Source organism: Cyprinodon tularosa, unplaced genomic scaffold (genome assembly GCF_016077235.1).
Source record: "Cyprinodon tularosa strain WSP-4 unplaced genomic scaffold, ASM1607723v1 ctg28, whole genome shotgun sequence".
Classification (NCBI taxonomy): Eukaryota; Metazoa; Chordata; class Actinopteri; order Cyprinodontiformes; family Cyprinodontidae; genus Cyprinodon; species Cyprinodon tularosa.
In genome coordinates this window covers 52,470-68,147 of record NW_024038985.1, presented here as the reverse complement: position 1 = coordinate 68,147, position 15,678 = coordinate 52,470, and the positions used below count along the sequence as shown (strand labels likewise).

The window sequence follows — 15,678 nt, the reverse complement described above, 5'->3', positions numbered from 1 at the left end:
CAAGATGCTATGACCGAAAAAATTTGACAGACTGACAGATGATTGTTGATATATGATTGGTTGAATTTAGGTGTTCAGGCTGACGTAGAACTAACTGGCCTGCAGAAGATAACACAAAAAAAAAAACAGATTTTAAGATTCTTTTTAAAAATAGAAATTTTCTAACATTTGGGACACTATGCACAGTCCATTTATATCCATGTTTAAGGCAGAGTGATTTGACATTTAAATATGACTTCGCTACAACTTTAAAACTACAAACGTGAAAGACTATTTAGTTGGGATTCATGACTGGAAGTTATTTTATGTAGTTTAAGAGGAAGTAAATTAAACTTCAGGGCCATCAAATGAATTGTTTTCATGTATTTAAGGCAGAAGGTTTTAGGAGACAGAAAAACACATTTCTTATTTAGAATTATAAGTTGTGGACTTTTTCTTCAAACTGTTAGAAAGCACATTTGGAAAGGTTTTTAGATTAATCCATAAACTGTGGAGGAAGAAAGGTTGCGTTTACCTCATATCATCCAGCAGGTCACATTCTGTCTGGTGTTTCATCTGTAACTGGTTTATCTGCTCGGCTTGAGTGTGTCTCAGCTCCTGGGTGAGCCTTACCTGACGGGGAAACAAAAGGAGATCAGTTAGGATTAGGGATGGGGATCGTTAATATTTATTGATATCGATACCTTTATCGATACTCCTTATCGATCCGAGTCTTTATCGATACCACTATCGATACTTTTCTGTTATTTGGTGGAAAGACGATGCGACAATATGTTTTTAACAGAACTGGTATTGCTTTTATTGCTTAACAAGTGAGCATAACAAAAAAGTTTCTAGCCTTCAGTAAACATGGCTAATGTAATAGGCCACTTCTAAATGACATAAAACTAACTAGAATATATCAGCAGCACCAAATGAAAAATAAAATGTCATAATGTATATAAATTAAATGAATAATATGCTGTGTCAGAAAAAAAGGAAATAAAATATCAGCCCATAAATTAACAGGTATTTTTTTGCAGAAAAATTAACATGTCTGTCACTTTTCATCAGGTTTTTAGAGATTAGGAAAATATTTATCAAATAAATAATTTTATTTTAAATTAAATGTAATTTTTAATAAATGTTGGCATCAGTAGTTTAATTATATATTGTAAAATAATTACAGCAATATACAACTGTATTACTCATGTTTCTCGCCAAAAACTCAATTTCCCTTTTCTTTACGTTACACTTGAACGCATCATGATAACCTAATTGTCGTTTTACTGAGCCAACCTGAACACATCATCACGCAGCACGTCTGAAACTTTATTTACTTTTTAAGCTAACTAGCTTGTATGCTGCCGATTACAACACGGATTTCACAATTACCATTTTTAAGTGACCAGACAAGCTACAAAGTCTGTGTGCGCGCTAACCAGTGGTTCTCTGAGTGGATGATGAAGACGGGCCCGACTGTGGTGCGGCGGGGCAGCAGCAGGAGGAGGAGGAGTCTTTTCCGTTCAGCCATTCTCGAGTTGCGAGCAAAGTTAACTGCCAGACTTCACTTGTTTTACTTTTAATATCTGTTTGCTTACAATTTCATTCCAAAACATTGGTAGACATGCTGCAGTGATTGGATTGATTAGATTTAAATGCTGTGACGCGACTCGAGGGACACACAATTATGTTACAGGACCTCCGGGAAAAAAAAAAAAAAAGACCAGACTCGATAGTGGTATCGATAAGCCCAAACGTTATTGATTTTCGGGTTTTGAAAAAACTGGAACCGGGTCCTTGATAGAACCGGGTTTCGATCCCCATCCCTAGTTAGGATGGTGGGACGCATCGCGTGAGATCCGTCATACAAACACTTCCAGGACAGAAAGAGCAGATATTCAGAACGGATGCTGTGACTCTGAAGGCATATAATTATGATTTTTTTTTCTTCTCTCTCTCACTCTCTCTCTCTCTCTCTCTCTATATATATATATATATATATATATATATATATATATATATATCTTTATATAGATACACACACACAAACACGGCCATGTCCTGAATTCCTCGTTTTTCAGCCAATTTTGTTAGCCTGACGTAGTCCTACTCAATTCTAGTCAGAATGAGTCTGATGCTGCTCCATAGAGCTGTGATTATGGGGCGTGTTTCGAACGAACCAGGAAAAAAAATGCCTCTGCACTCAATTGGATAGACCTACGACCAATAAGAGCAACGGAGTGCGTGACGTATGTTAAGCGACGCATAGTTGTTGTCAAAAATCAAAGCGTGCAGTTGCACGTCTAGAATAAGAAGATGAGCCTTGATCGCTTTTCTCTGTTCCTCTTTTAAAATTAATTTGCTGTCGATATCTTCTAGAACAGACCTAATAGCAGAACCTACTCACCTCAACTCTCCAGCAGCAGCCATTGTTGTTGTCACCCAAGCGCACTTTGGTCACATGGTTGATTACGTTACTGTTGATCATCTGTCCATCATCGTATAAAACCCGCCCTGACAATTTGATTGGCCTGCCAGATATTGTGCTAGCATACTCACGCTACTGTTGAGCAATGCCAGACCGAACTTCCAGACCTCAAACGTTGTGGGCGGGACTAAGTTCGGAACGGCACCCAGGCTACAATTTTGTAGCTTCTTTTCCGAACATACGGCTTTATAATAAACGGGAAGCAGTTCGGCTCAAACACGCGGAACCAGTTATATCTGATATCTCTGACGAATAGGGCTGGGTATTGATCAAAAATTTTCGGTTCCGGTACCAATACCGATACCTTCACTTCGATACCGGTTCCTGAACGATACTTTTTTCGATACCAGTTTTATAATATCAATTCGAAAAAAAAAAGAAAATTACACAACATAAAAAAGTACAAATCTTGAGTTTTATTTTAAGCTCTGATTTTTCCATTTACATTTTTCCTCTTACATAAAAAAAAAAAAATTCTGTGTCTAATATTCACTGTTACATTGTGAGGAACTTTTTACTTAGCAGTTTTCCTTTAGAAAAATTACCATGTCTCTCAGGAAACAAACAAGCCCGTTGAATGGGATCCTATTGACAGCGCACCGCTGGTATGTGGGGGTCTGAGTGGCTCCCACAGAAATAATATTGGAAGGCAGGATGAACTGACTGCACTGATTAAGTTTTCAGGTGGATTTTCCCACTTAAAAACATAATAAAACTACTTTATTCCCACTGATCACAGCAAATATAGCTGCAAGGCAAATAAAGGATAGTGAAGCTCCACCTAACGCGCGTCAGACACACTTTTGCACCGCGCAGCCAGAGCAGCAAAAAGGAAGCAGCAGACGTGATTTTGCAGCTCCTGCTGCGTCCAGTTTGAAAGCTGCATGATTCACTCCGCTCTGGCTTTGCTCTGCCCACGGGCTGCTGAGAGGAGGATGGTGGCGCCGGCTGTGGTCCGCTCTTCTTGCGGTCAAACACCGAGCAACTTTCTGCTTTTAAATTATTTCCGTGCACGACGTATTGCATTGTGCACTATTAGCATCAGTCTTAATAAAGTGAAGCCGCACTTTTGACCTGGGGGGCATTTGAAAGGGGTTCCATGACGCTCGCAACCAGTTCACAACAGATACACATGAACCCTGGCTGTAGGCGTGACCACCTGTGTATTTTTCCTGGATGACGCAATCACGTTAAGTGTTACAGCCAATCCCCAAAACTTGGTACCGAAAGACGAGGCATGTTTGGATACTCTGTAGAACCGAAGCATTTCGGTCGGTACCATAAAAGAACCGAAGTTCGGTACCCAGCCCTACTGACGAAACTGTTTTTATAAATGTATTTTTTTATTTAAATAAAGCATTTTAATGCCAATTAAGGCCTTAATTTAAAAAAATAATAATTTAATAACCCGTAGAAACCCTGATTAAATACCCGAGACAAAATATTTTATATAAATATTAGACTTTTTTAAACATGAAAATAAAATATTTTAAAATAAATCAATTATAAAACACCCATAAAGGTTACCTCAGAAGCTTTATGGTTTTAGAAGGAGGACTAAACGGTATGAAGAAGAAAGCAAAAGGTCCGAATGATGGATTTTAACATAACAGCATTGTTTGTATCAATTAGGGGCCGGAAATGTATATACGGTTAATGCACCCGACTTTTATTGCAAGTCAACATTATTAAATTCATAAAGCAGCCAATGGCAGCATTAAGTGCCAAAACGTAAAAGTCATCTTTAAGTGTTTTGTTTGCATAAAATTAAATAATAAAGCTCCAACAGAATAGGAAAGAGAAATTTAGATAATTTAGATATTAGCTCTAAACAATCACTAGAAAACAGAGCAAATCAATATAATGAACAGCAAAAAAAAAGAAAATGCAAAAACAATTTTCTTTCCTTCATATAGAAGGTATGTATTTTTTTTTTCCTGTGAATAATCATTTTGATCCTGTTCAGATAAAATCTTGTGACCTTTTCAACTCATCATCACCCTCACAACCAGCAGAGTAGAATCTACTGCCCTCTTTTCAGTTCTTGTTCCCATGCAGAAATGAGGATCTGACATCTTCATGATACAGTTGGTGTGCTCTGAAAGGCTAGGTCATTGTATCAAATCAAAAAACATACAAACCCATAAACCACAAACTTACATGACCCTCTGCGGCTCCATAAAACTAACATATCAAACCGACTCTGGGTATTTTAAGGAGGACTCTGATTGCATCATTGTACACAACATGCAGCTTCTGCAGCCAAGCTGTCTGTAAGGCGACCACAGCTGTGTGGTGCAGAGCGATGCTCTATAGCAGAGGTCACGGATTAGCGGACCAGAGTCCAGATCCAGTCCAACCTGCTGGCTAACCCGGATCCAACCTGATTTAAAACATTTATAAATTACTGCATGTTGTCCGACAAAGGTTTCTAACTTCACTTGCGCCTCTTCTCCTGTTAATACGGTAAAGCCCTGGGGAGCGTCCGGCTCCAGGCTGCACGTGATCCAAATGAGCCAATGAGCTGTCAGTCTGGGTTGCTGCTGCTGCTACTTTTAGACCCAGCAGGGAAACCTGTGGCGAGCCGGGCGATGGGAAAGAAGGAGAAGAGCATGAGAAAAAGAGAGCAGAGAAAGTGTGGACTGCTGGAAGAACTGCGGTGAACTGGTGAAAGAAAAGTGAAATGGCGTGCTCAAATATGACCCTGCACATTTAGAGGATGTTTGGCTCAACCTGCTGCTGTGAAGCAGGATTCTCCACCATGAACAGAATCAACAATAAATCTGGATCCAGGCTCAAAATGAGCACCTGGATATGTGCTTGAGAATGGCTTAGTCTCCATTCAAACCCAGATTTAAAGCCTTGCAGGGCAGCCTAAAGCCCACTGCCAACATTAAGACAGAAAAAAGAAAGAAAATAACGGTCAGTTTAGGCGTTTTATAAAAAAAAACAGGAAACTGTCCATATACCAAACTGAACAATTTTTGTTCTCTACCTTAAAAAACACTTTAATTTTAAAATGGAAAAATTTTATTTATTTTTTTTTCTTCGATGTATAACATGGATGCATAAACACCTAATTTTATTTCAGCGTTAAATTCTGTTTAAATTAACGGATTATAATAAAAAATGTCTCCAGATTTTTACTGGTTGGTGATTTTCTTTATTCAGGCTGATTTTTAATTGGTCACCTCTGCTCAAAGTGCTTTAACGAAAGCCACTTCACCTGCAGCAGAAGCTGTCAGACTGTTACCCTTAGCATGGAGCTTCCAATGTTTGTATCTATCATTATTATCATTACTCATTTTACTGGTGATGAAATTAGTGAAGTAATAAACCTCAAAAACATTTCTAGATAGTTTCAACACTAGAACATTTGGCCTGTCATCCTGCTTGTTTCTACATACCACATTCTCACCACATTATATTACGTAAGATATATCATCATAGATCATCGGGTCATCTGCAAACACAGAACAGTTGCTCAGTTTTACTGAGTTAAAATCTCTTAGTGTGGACAGATCATACACAGATACATCTAATATAACTGGAGAGTTGAGTCAAATAGCAGGAGGAGCTGTGTCACGATGTTTAACAACAAACTAGGGATGCACGATATTGGGATTTTGGCCGATATCCGATATTTTAAAACTCATGTAGCCGATAACCGATATCGATACCGATGTTAAAGCTGGACAAAAATAAGTAGTCATTGAAAATAGCAGTTTTGTTATCCATTTCTGACACTTTGAAAAATAATATACTCAAATATATTTTCATATGCTGATATCAAATTGATTTTTAAAAACGCGGTATCGATCTATTTTACTTTCAAAATCTTGTGAAATTTAATCGTTCTGTTACAAACTCTCGTGATATTTTGCAAATTCTTGTGAGATTTTGTTAGTAAAATAGATCGATACCGCGTCAATATATCAACATATAGAAATATGGCAACATTTCGTGAATTTTCGGGGGATTTCGTAGCATAACGATGACATATAGCAATATTTCATTAAGATATTGTGATATTTTAATGCATCAATATTTTTTCCTCGTCTTTAGAAGTGTTTAAGTCTGTAAAAAAGACGTTTTTGAGGAAGAAGAAGAAGTAGTATTTTTTTTTTTAGACTTTAGAAACTCAGAAGCTGATCAAATATCGGGTTAAATATCGGTGGGGTGGCCGATGTCCGATATTCAGTTTTAAGGCCGATACCGATAGGGGGCCAATTATATCGTGCATCCCTAGAAATAATCATCGACTAATTTAGAATAGAATTCAACTTTATTGTCATTACACTGTCACAAGTACAATGCTACGAAGTGAAGTTTGCATCTGTCCAGAAGTCCTATACAGCGGCCCCCAACCTTTTTTGCACCACGGACCGCTATATGTCAGACAACATTTTCACGGACCGGGGGTTGGGGGGGATACGATCAAGTAAAATGATACGACTGGCATAAAATCAAATACAAACAGAATAAAAATAAAACAACAAGCCGGTCCCATCTAGGCGTAATCGGAGAAAATGACAGACGAAGTGCGCTCCTGATGTCCAGTCTGCTCCGTAGCTTTGCTTTGGTCGCTGTAACCGCAGAAAATCCCGCTTCAAAAACATAGGATGTTATAGATAGGATGAGTCTTCAACTGAATTAACCTGTGTCAAGAGGCACAGATGTAACAGACTGATGATATTGGGAGAGAATACCGCAATTTATTATATTTTTCAAAATAAATCATCACTCAGACTCTGATCGTCAATAAATTACATATATATGTATATACTTTTTTCTGTGCGGCCCAGTACAAAATGACCCACGGACCGGTACTGGTCCGCGGCCCGGTGGTTGGGGACCACTGCTATACAGGACATGAATATTGTTTCCATGTGCACAGAGACTATGTATATATAGACTATAAATGGTACCTATACACAGAGGGTAATCGTAAAAACACCAGAATTTCCCCATTGTGGGACAATAAAGGGATTTTCTATTCTTTTCTATTCTATTCTATATATTATTAGGGCTGAAACAATTAATCGGATTAATTGTGAAATCATCATTAACTAATTTAGTAATCGATTAATGATCAGCTAGAATATAGAGTCTCAAAAACATGCGTTTAGCTGACAGAGCGACCCGCTTAGAGCAGGAATTATACCAAAATTGTGAGTGAAATATGCAAATGTTTTGTATTTAAGATAAAAATCTTCTTCTGTCAATATGCTCTATCCAGAACTCCTCAAGCAGAAAAGTTTTAGTTTCATCTGGTTTAATTTCACAAAAAGTCTTCTTTAAAGAACCTTTAGCTATTCGATTTTTAATCCAAAAAAATTATAAACTGAATCATTGCTTTGCAAAATAATCAGTTGCAGCCCTATATATTAGCTGGGTTATAATACAGGATAAATAATGACAGGTAATAGCAGATAAAAGATTTGCAGATTATATAAATCTATAGTTGAGAAGTACATGTAAATAGTGTTGGATCCACAGGTGGTTGTGTCCGTGTTAATAATCAATGAATCGGTAAATGGAGCATAGAGACTATAAAACAAGCCTTTAGCTGATAGAGCGACCCACTTAAAGTAGTAACTATGCCAAAATTGTAGAAATAAAAATATTTATAAATATTTTGCATTGAATTTTTCTTTTTTTTTCTTTCTTTTTTCTATCAATATAATCTAAGTTGAAAAGTTTTAGCTTCACCGGGTTTAAATTATGTAAAAATAAAAATAAATCTTCTTTAAGGAACCTTTTGATATCTGATAATTAACCATTATTAATTAATTAACAGTTTAATCTATTAGCCCAATACTAAATTTTAAAATATAATAAAAAAAAACATGTATAACCATTTTGCATTCAAAATAAAAAACTCACTTTTTTATTTTCATAATAATCTCATCAGGTGGTTTAGTTTTAGCTTCACCTGATTTAAATTCAGTTTAGAATCTTATTAAGGAGCTTTTTCCGTCATAATTAATTAAAAAATACTGGTTAGCTGCAGCTCTAGTTCCTACACATTAAATAACCTGTAAGGATGGAGTAAGAAAGAAGCTTCCAAACTTATGTTTCTTTTTCTTTTCTTTCCTTAAATACAGAAATATTTATTATTATATGAGGAGGAATCTTTCTGACAGCAAACACAGATCAGAGCTTATCAGCAGCTGCTCTGAAAGCTGCGCTCAAGTTAAATATTTACAACTAAACACTTGCACCAGCTACTGAGGAGAGAAACGCTAAAAGTAACTTTCCTCAAACATTTGCACAGAAAAGGTGATCAGACCAGTTTAAATGATGTGGAAATCGGTCTGGATTTCATTGATTTGACCCACACAGCAGGAAAAAAATGCCAAAAACATCTATTAATTAAAAAGATCCATCAAAACTAGAATGACATAGAAATCCTGCAAAGAAAAGCTTAATAAGTGTAAAAATAACTTGTTTTACTTTCCATGCAAATCTGCTCAGTGACAGTTACTATAGGAAAAAAAAACTTAATACAAGCAAACAAACATAACTGTCACTGTCTTTTGTTTTTACACTCGTGCACAAGTCCACAAACAGAAATACAAAAACTATATATAAACAGTCATTATACTTTAAATAAATATAGATGCATGATCCTGAAATGAAGTGAAACATGTTTTCCAGGAGAAGTGAGACAGAAAAGGTCTGTGCAGCTGAAATGTGATCCTAAGTCCACATAGTTTTGCACAGAAACTGATTTCTGCAGGGATTTTTGTTTTTAAGCCTTTTTCCTTTGGGTATTTTCTGCTTCAAATAGCCTGTGCGCCTTCAAACTTCTAAAAAAAACTACAAATATTCTATTTTTAAAACAAATTTAATGCAATTACCTTTCCTACAACATAGAAAACTTGTCAGACGTGATAGAATATGTTTCTATTTGGTTAATTAATGTAAGAAAACTAATTTTTTGACGAATAAAGTTGTTTTATGACTAAACAGGACATCCCAGTTATGCATTAAAGTTCATAAATACGACTTATGTTTAGTTCCAGATCTCCAGCAGAACCGTTTTTCAGTTTCAAAGCGAAGGGAGCACGTTTGATGAGCCCCGAAAAACGGGACAAATGCAGCACTTAAAGGTGCTTTAACGGTTTTATTTTGTTTTAAACCGATTAAAACGTTTACAAATTACAACTTCTGACTGGAAACAGACAGTTTGCGAGTAGAAATCCATCGTGTGAACAAGGCGAGCAGCAACAAAGCGAACATTTCAAAGCATTAAATATGCAGCACTTTGTCGAAGTAACGTTAGCTTAGGAGGCTACAACGGCGAAAAGGAAAAAAAAAATGGGGAAAAGTGTCTCACCTTTCGCGGTGGGGGTTGCATCCTTGTTTCTGAACATAAAACTGAGGCAAAAGTCCCCAACAAAAAAAAGTTTACTCCCGAAAAGTTGGAGCGAAGGTTTAGGAGAAAGATGGAAGCGGACGGATGGAGTTTCAGCTCGGGTCAGGCGACCATAGCGGGGCCACTGAGTCCCGTTGAAAACAGCGCAGCCCCAGGGAACAGAAAACACGCACTGCTGTCCGTCACCACCGCGCAACTCTATCCACTTCCGGTTACCGCTACAAAATAAAAGCCCCGTCTCATTATAAAACCATGTTTCCGCGAGGACTTTTCAAAATAAAGCTAGGCTTTTAAGACATACGAGTAGATCGTTAACTTTTTCTTTTTTTTTCACTTAAAGTCACACAACAATATATAAACAAACAAATAAATATGCCAGGGGGTATGTCACAATAAACAAGTACAGTTAGGAGAAAAAAAAAACAAGCAAATATACAAACATATGTGCTGGGGAGTGTCATATATATATGTGTATGTATTATACAAATAAATATATCTTTTACAACATTAAGTTGTCTAGAATTTCTAGTTGGGAACAGATTGTTATGGTTTTTTGAGCTTTCTGATGAGAAGAAAGATGAATTGTATGAAAATATTGTTTGACTTCTTTGTTTACCGTAGCAACTAGCTACTAATATGGCGGCGTACCCAGAATGCAACGCGCTGTGCCCGAGCCTTATGAGAGTAGATCGTTAACTGCCGATGCGTAGGAATAACGGGGGCCATCTTGGGGAGGTCGACCTGCTGGTCTAACGTAGGGAGGTCATATTTAAATGTCAAATCATTCTGGCTTAAACATGTATATAAATGTACTCTTTATCAGACCATATTGTTCCAAAAGTTAGAAAATTTCTATAAAAAAAAAAAAAAAAAATCCTGTCTTAAAATCTATGTTTTTTTTTGCATTATTATAGTACGTCAGTCTGAACACCTAAATTCGGCCAATCATATATCAACGGTCATCTGTCAATCAAAATTTTTCGGTCATAGCATCTTGATTCATATGTCGCAGCTAATATACGCAACGGTTGAAATCAGAATCCTTTCCTTTCCCATTGAGTTGCGTCCCAGTGTTCACGGGGATGGACGTCTGTGTCTTCAGCAGGCGTAGAGCTAACAGAACTGGCAGCGTTGCGAGGCAAGGGCTCAAACATGTACGGCTGGAAGCCTTCTACACCAAACCAAGCTTCTGCTGCCCTGGCGTCCTCTTCCACAACATCTTCGTCCCCGCTTTCCTCCTCTAAATAAAAAATGGATGACGGAGGAGACTCATCCACGACCTCCGACACTAAACTCTCCTCCTCTTGCATGTTTCCGCTGTCCACAGCGTTCCTTGACAGCGTCGTTTCTAAGTCACTAACCGCTAACTGGTTAGCAACATGCTTCCAACAAACTGGCCACAATCAAACTTGCTTGGAACCTTTCACACCACCTGCCCCAATGATAAACGTCCAATCACATTCAATTTATTCACTCGAAATGCAACGGTTGGAACGGCCGCTTCCTGTTGACTTTAATGAGTTATTGAAGGACTGAAGAAGCATAACTAAGAGATTAAACTCGCCCATGTCTGGAAAGCAAGTTTAAAACAACAGGATGGGAGTTTATCTAGCCTGCAGATGCAGTGAGGAGGTTAAAGAGGAGAACTGCTGTTAAAGTAGCGGTACCAAGTTACCATAACAACCATTAGATGCTCTCTAAATGCCAACCAGGACTGATTCTGTTCTGCTATCACAAAAGTAAACATGGGGAGTCTGTAAAGCTCTACTGGAGGACGGGAACTTTTCTCTGGTTGAATAAAACTGAGTAGTGATGCTGTGGGCCTATTCAGCCTCCAAAGAACCTGAGAACCTTGTTAGAGGACAGTGTCGTTTCTAAGTCACCAATTTAGTGCTACTTGGTCCCAATGGAATTTCCCATTGGGAACCTGCTAGCGCTAAGATGCTAACTGGTTAGCAAGATGCTTCTGACAAACCGGCCACAACCAAACTTGCTTGCAAACCTAACTACATAAACATAACTACAATCCCGCCACCTTGATAAACAACCAATCTCATTCACTTTATTCACTCATGTAAAGTCGCGCACCAACATTGGCAGAATTCGGAAATGCAACGGTTGGAACAGCCTCTTCCCTGCGACTTTAGGCAGAACAGAAGAATGATGCCTCAGCACTGCAGCGTCTTTTTGTTTAATTCAACAAACTGTTGGCATCAGGCATCGAGGGATAACTTCAGCATCAGAGCTTTGTAATCAGAGGCGTAGCCAGAAAATTTTTATTAGGGTGGCCAGACATTAACCAATGTACTGAGGGGAGGCAGAAAGTGGATAAATGTCAGAACCTCAGGGTCAATCTACACCGTTCCAACAGGAAAATTAACAAGCAAAACATCCATATTCGCTAAATAAAGACAAACTATACTTTCCTGCAGCCTTTCCTAACAAATAGATGCATATATTTCAACATCCTTGCTTTCTAGATTAAAGGTATATTGGAAACAATTCTTTCAGGTTAGAGTTCTGGGATGAACATCTTTTCCATTGTCATTACTTAACTACTTATATCAATAATCATTATGCATAAAATTAATATTTACAAGTACTAATATCTACATAAATTGATTATTTAATACATTTTTACTAAAATAGTTATTGATCTATTATTTCACTGAAGACTCTTAGATGACTTGCAGACACATCATTTTCTCTTAACCCCATATAACACAAAATCTAGTTCTGAAAAGAGCGTTAATTCTGTACTTATCATCTTTAATATTAGTACGTTGATGTGCGTAATTAAAAACAGTGTTTTGTTGTCAAGTAATTGTTAATGTATGAAAAATTAAAATGTTTTGAATATTCCACTTAAGAGTATTACTGCTGCCACCATCTGTATTGGAAGGGGAAAAAATGGCAGGGGTGCCCACAGGGGTGGCCAATGATTAAACCCCCGCCCCCCGGCCCCCATCTAGCTCCGCCCCTGTTTGTAAGACATTACTAAATAAATAGCATATCTACACTACATAGAATAGAAACTCCCTTTATTGTCCCACAATGGGTCGATTGTTCTGTAACAGCAGCAAAAGATTACAGCAACAGTGGTCACTCATATGAGGACCTTTAAAAGTGTATAAAAATAATAGAATAGAAAAGTCCAATTTTATTTGTTAAGCACTTAAAAACAACTACAGCTGTAAAACAGTATAAATAAAAATAAAAAACAAATCACCTGAAATATAAATATAAAAAATAAACAAATAAAATACTGTACTGTACAGTGTTTTACAAAGAAAAAATACACACACACACATATATTTTTTAATATTTAATCTTATTAGAAGACTCAATTACCCTTAACCTCAAATACACTGAAACATTTATTTGTTTCAAGAACAAAAAAACCCCCAAACCTTTGAAAATTAGTTCAATATTCAGAAAGTTAAATTAGAATAAAATTGACGCTGTTCCTCCTCAATACATCACACTGAGCGGAGCTTTCGACCGCCCCAAGATGGCGCCACCAAATCACGTCAGAGCTCATAGGTGAAAGCGATCGATGCGGGTCTAATAAATATTCAACCACCTGCGCTTGTAGGAAGATTTTTAAATTAAGTTAGCAACTTAAACTCTGATATAATTAAAACCTGCTCATCAGAAATGTACAGTTTTAAAAAAGCATTGCTCTATAACACTGAAATAAAAACAAATAATTAACACGACAATATCAACGATGTAGAAATAAAGTTATTACAAATGTTGCTATCATTTTTGTTTAGAAATAAAAATAAAATAAATGATGAAATAAAATAAATAATAAAAATAAAATAAAAAACATATATATTTTATTTAAAGCATATTTTCAAACATCTTCCCACTTTAAAAATGTCACCAGTTGTATGTTTTTTTTTACCCATTTTATCACAACTCTACATTCTGAACAGCAGAATTGTTATCGTTGCATTAATAACTGCAAGTAGTTCAAAAAAAGAAATAATTTACTAACGGTGCACTGATGTAAACTCAGTAGACTGTTTCTCTTCACTATTGGTTTATTTTGGTGACGTAAAGCCACTGCCTATCATCTGAGTCAAGTCAAGCTATCATTTAAACATCCCACGTTTCCGGTTACAGTTTAAAAAATAAAACACATCTCCTGCTCCCCGTAAAAAATACCAAGTCAAACTTACTTATAACAACCTGTAACCCATATATTAAATTTTTAGTTATATATGTTTAGTTAGAGTTGAAGCTGTGTGTCAAAGTTTTATAAATAAAGCAAAATCCCAACATTTTGGGAAAAGTCATGTAATCCAGAAGGAAAGTGACCAAAACAAACAACAGGGATTTCCTTTGAGTCAATGAGTCGATGCAATCCACAGTTTCCTATCCTTAGATAGAAAAAGTTGAATTTGACTGGATGATCTGGTGAACTGTAAAGTGTCTTTAGATGATGTGTTGTGAATTGGCGCTATAGAAATAAACTAAATTGAAAATATATACATATATATTAATTGGGTATCGCTAGTAGCAGACTATAGATCGGACCTTAAAGGAAATTATGGTATCATGGTATCCCTTTTGGAAGAATATTTATATAATATTCTGTTAAATTTTTAAATAACTTGTTCATTTTATTTAAAGGAAAATTCCGGTTTTTAACACTTTTAGCCCATTTTCTGTAGTGTCCAGGATGAAATCGAATGATCGACACCAGCATTTTGACAATTGGTCCTGTCTCTGCTTTTTGGCTCATGCAGAATCCCCCCCTGGCTGCTTCAGAATGGCTTCCATAGTGCATGTCCGATAATGTCCTTAAAACAACCTTAAACGTTCTTTTTTAAAAATATGCTACTCACCGGGTCGTCAGCGCTGTTCAATGACGTTCCAAAAAAAGTTTCGTAAAGAAAAAACGTTCCTGTAGTGTTTTATTTAGCATTTTGTAAATCCCATTGAGTTCTGTTGGAATAGTCAATATCCCTCCGCCACCGGAAACGGAAATGGGGAAAAGACTACACTTAGTTGTAGTCTTTTCGCTTCACTCTGTGTACTCCGACGTCGAGGTGCTAACGTCTCTGTTAAACACTTTAAAAAACTCTGAAAATGGAATACGAAAGGTGGATTCTTGATGAGGACATATTGGACTTTGAGTTTGACGGTAGAGGATACCGTTTTGAACCGGAATATACTGAGGAGGAGGAGTATATAGAGACATTGTCGCCAACTAGTGGTCTGGAGTGTGCAACGCTTCAGATTCGAACGGGAAGCGGAAGTTTATAAGCGGTTGTGATGTATCGGAAAAAATAGTTCTGGGATTTACAAAATGCTAAATAAAACAAGACAGGAACGTTTTTTTCTTCACAAAACTTTTTTTGGAACGTCATTGAACAGCGCTGACGACCCGGTGAGTAGCATATTTTAAAAAAAGAACGTTTAAGGTTGTTTTAAGGACATTATCGGACATGCACTATGGAAGCCATTCTGAAGCAGCCAGGGGTGGATTCTAAATGAGCCAAATAGCAGAGACAGGACCAATTGTCAAAATTTTGGTGTCGATCATTCGAATGCATCCTGGACACTACAGAAAATGGGCTAAAAGTGTTAAAAACCGGAATTTTCCTTTAATAAAGAAGAATCTGTATGTAATTGGTCTGCTCATTTAATACATGGATTTTCTAATCTAAATCCAAGCTCAGATCAAAAGTTAAGTGATCATTGATCAGCAATTTGCTGAAACTTAACTTTTACATAAAATTGTTGATTTAAAACCGCCGATTAAAATTGATGCTTTTATTTTGAAGGGAAGCGATTTGAAACAGGAAGTGTTTGA

At 36.8% G+C, this 15,678-nt stretch overlaps 1 protein-coding gene across 2 annotated transcripts in view; it reads right to left on the bottom strand.

The window, feature by feature from the left end:
* Nucleotides 1–10,043, bottom strand: part of LOC119786829 (F-BAR and double SH3 domains protein 2-like) — a 72,558-nt gene extending 62,515 nt beyond the window's left edge. The window contains exons 1-2 of one of the 2 annotated variants that reach the window (XM_038290381.1): nt 9,813–10,043; nt 515–612 (exon numbers count right to left, since the gene is read on the bottom strand). In XM_038290381.1, coding sequence (XP_038146309.1) covers nt 515–612; nt 9,813–9,833 — 119 coding nt within the window. In that variant the 5' untranslated portion in view covers nt 9,834–10,043. Of the gene's footprint in view, nt 1–514; nt 646–1,819; nt 1,901–9,812 lie in introns of those variants that run through there. The other variant, XM_038290380.1, reaches the window with a different exon arrangement.
* Between the last annotated feature and the right edge of the window lie 5,635 nt (nt 10,044–15,678).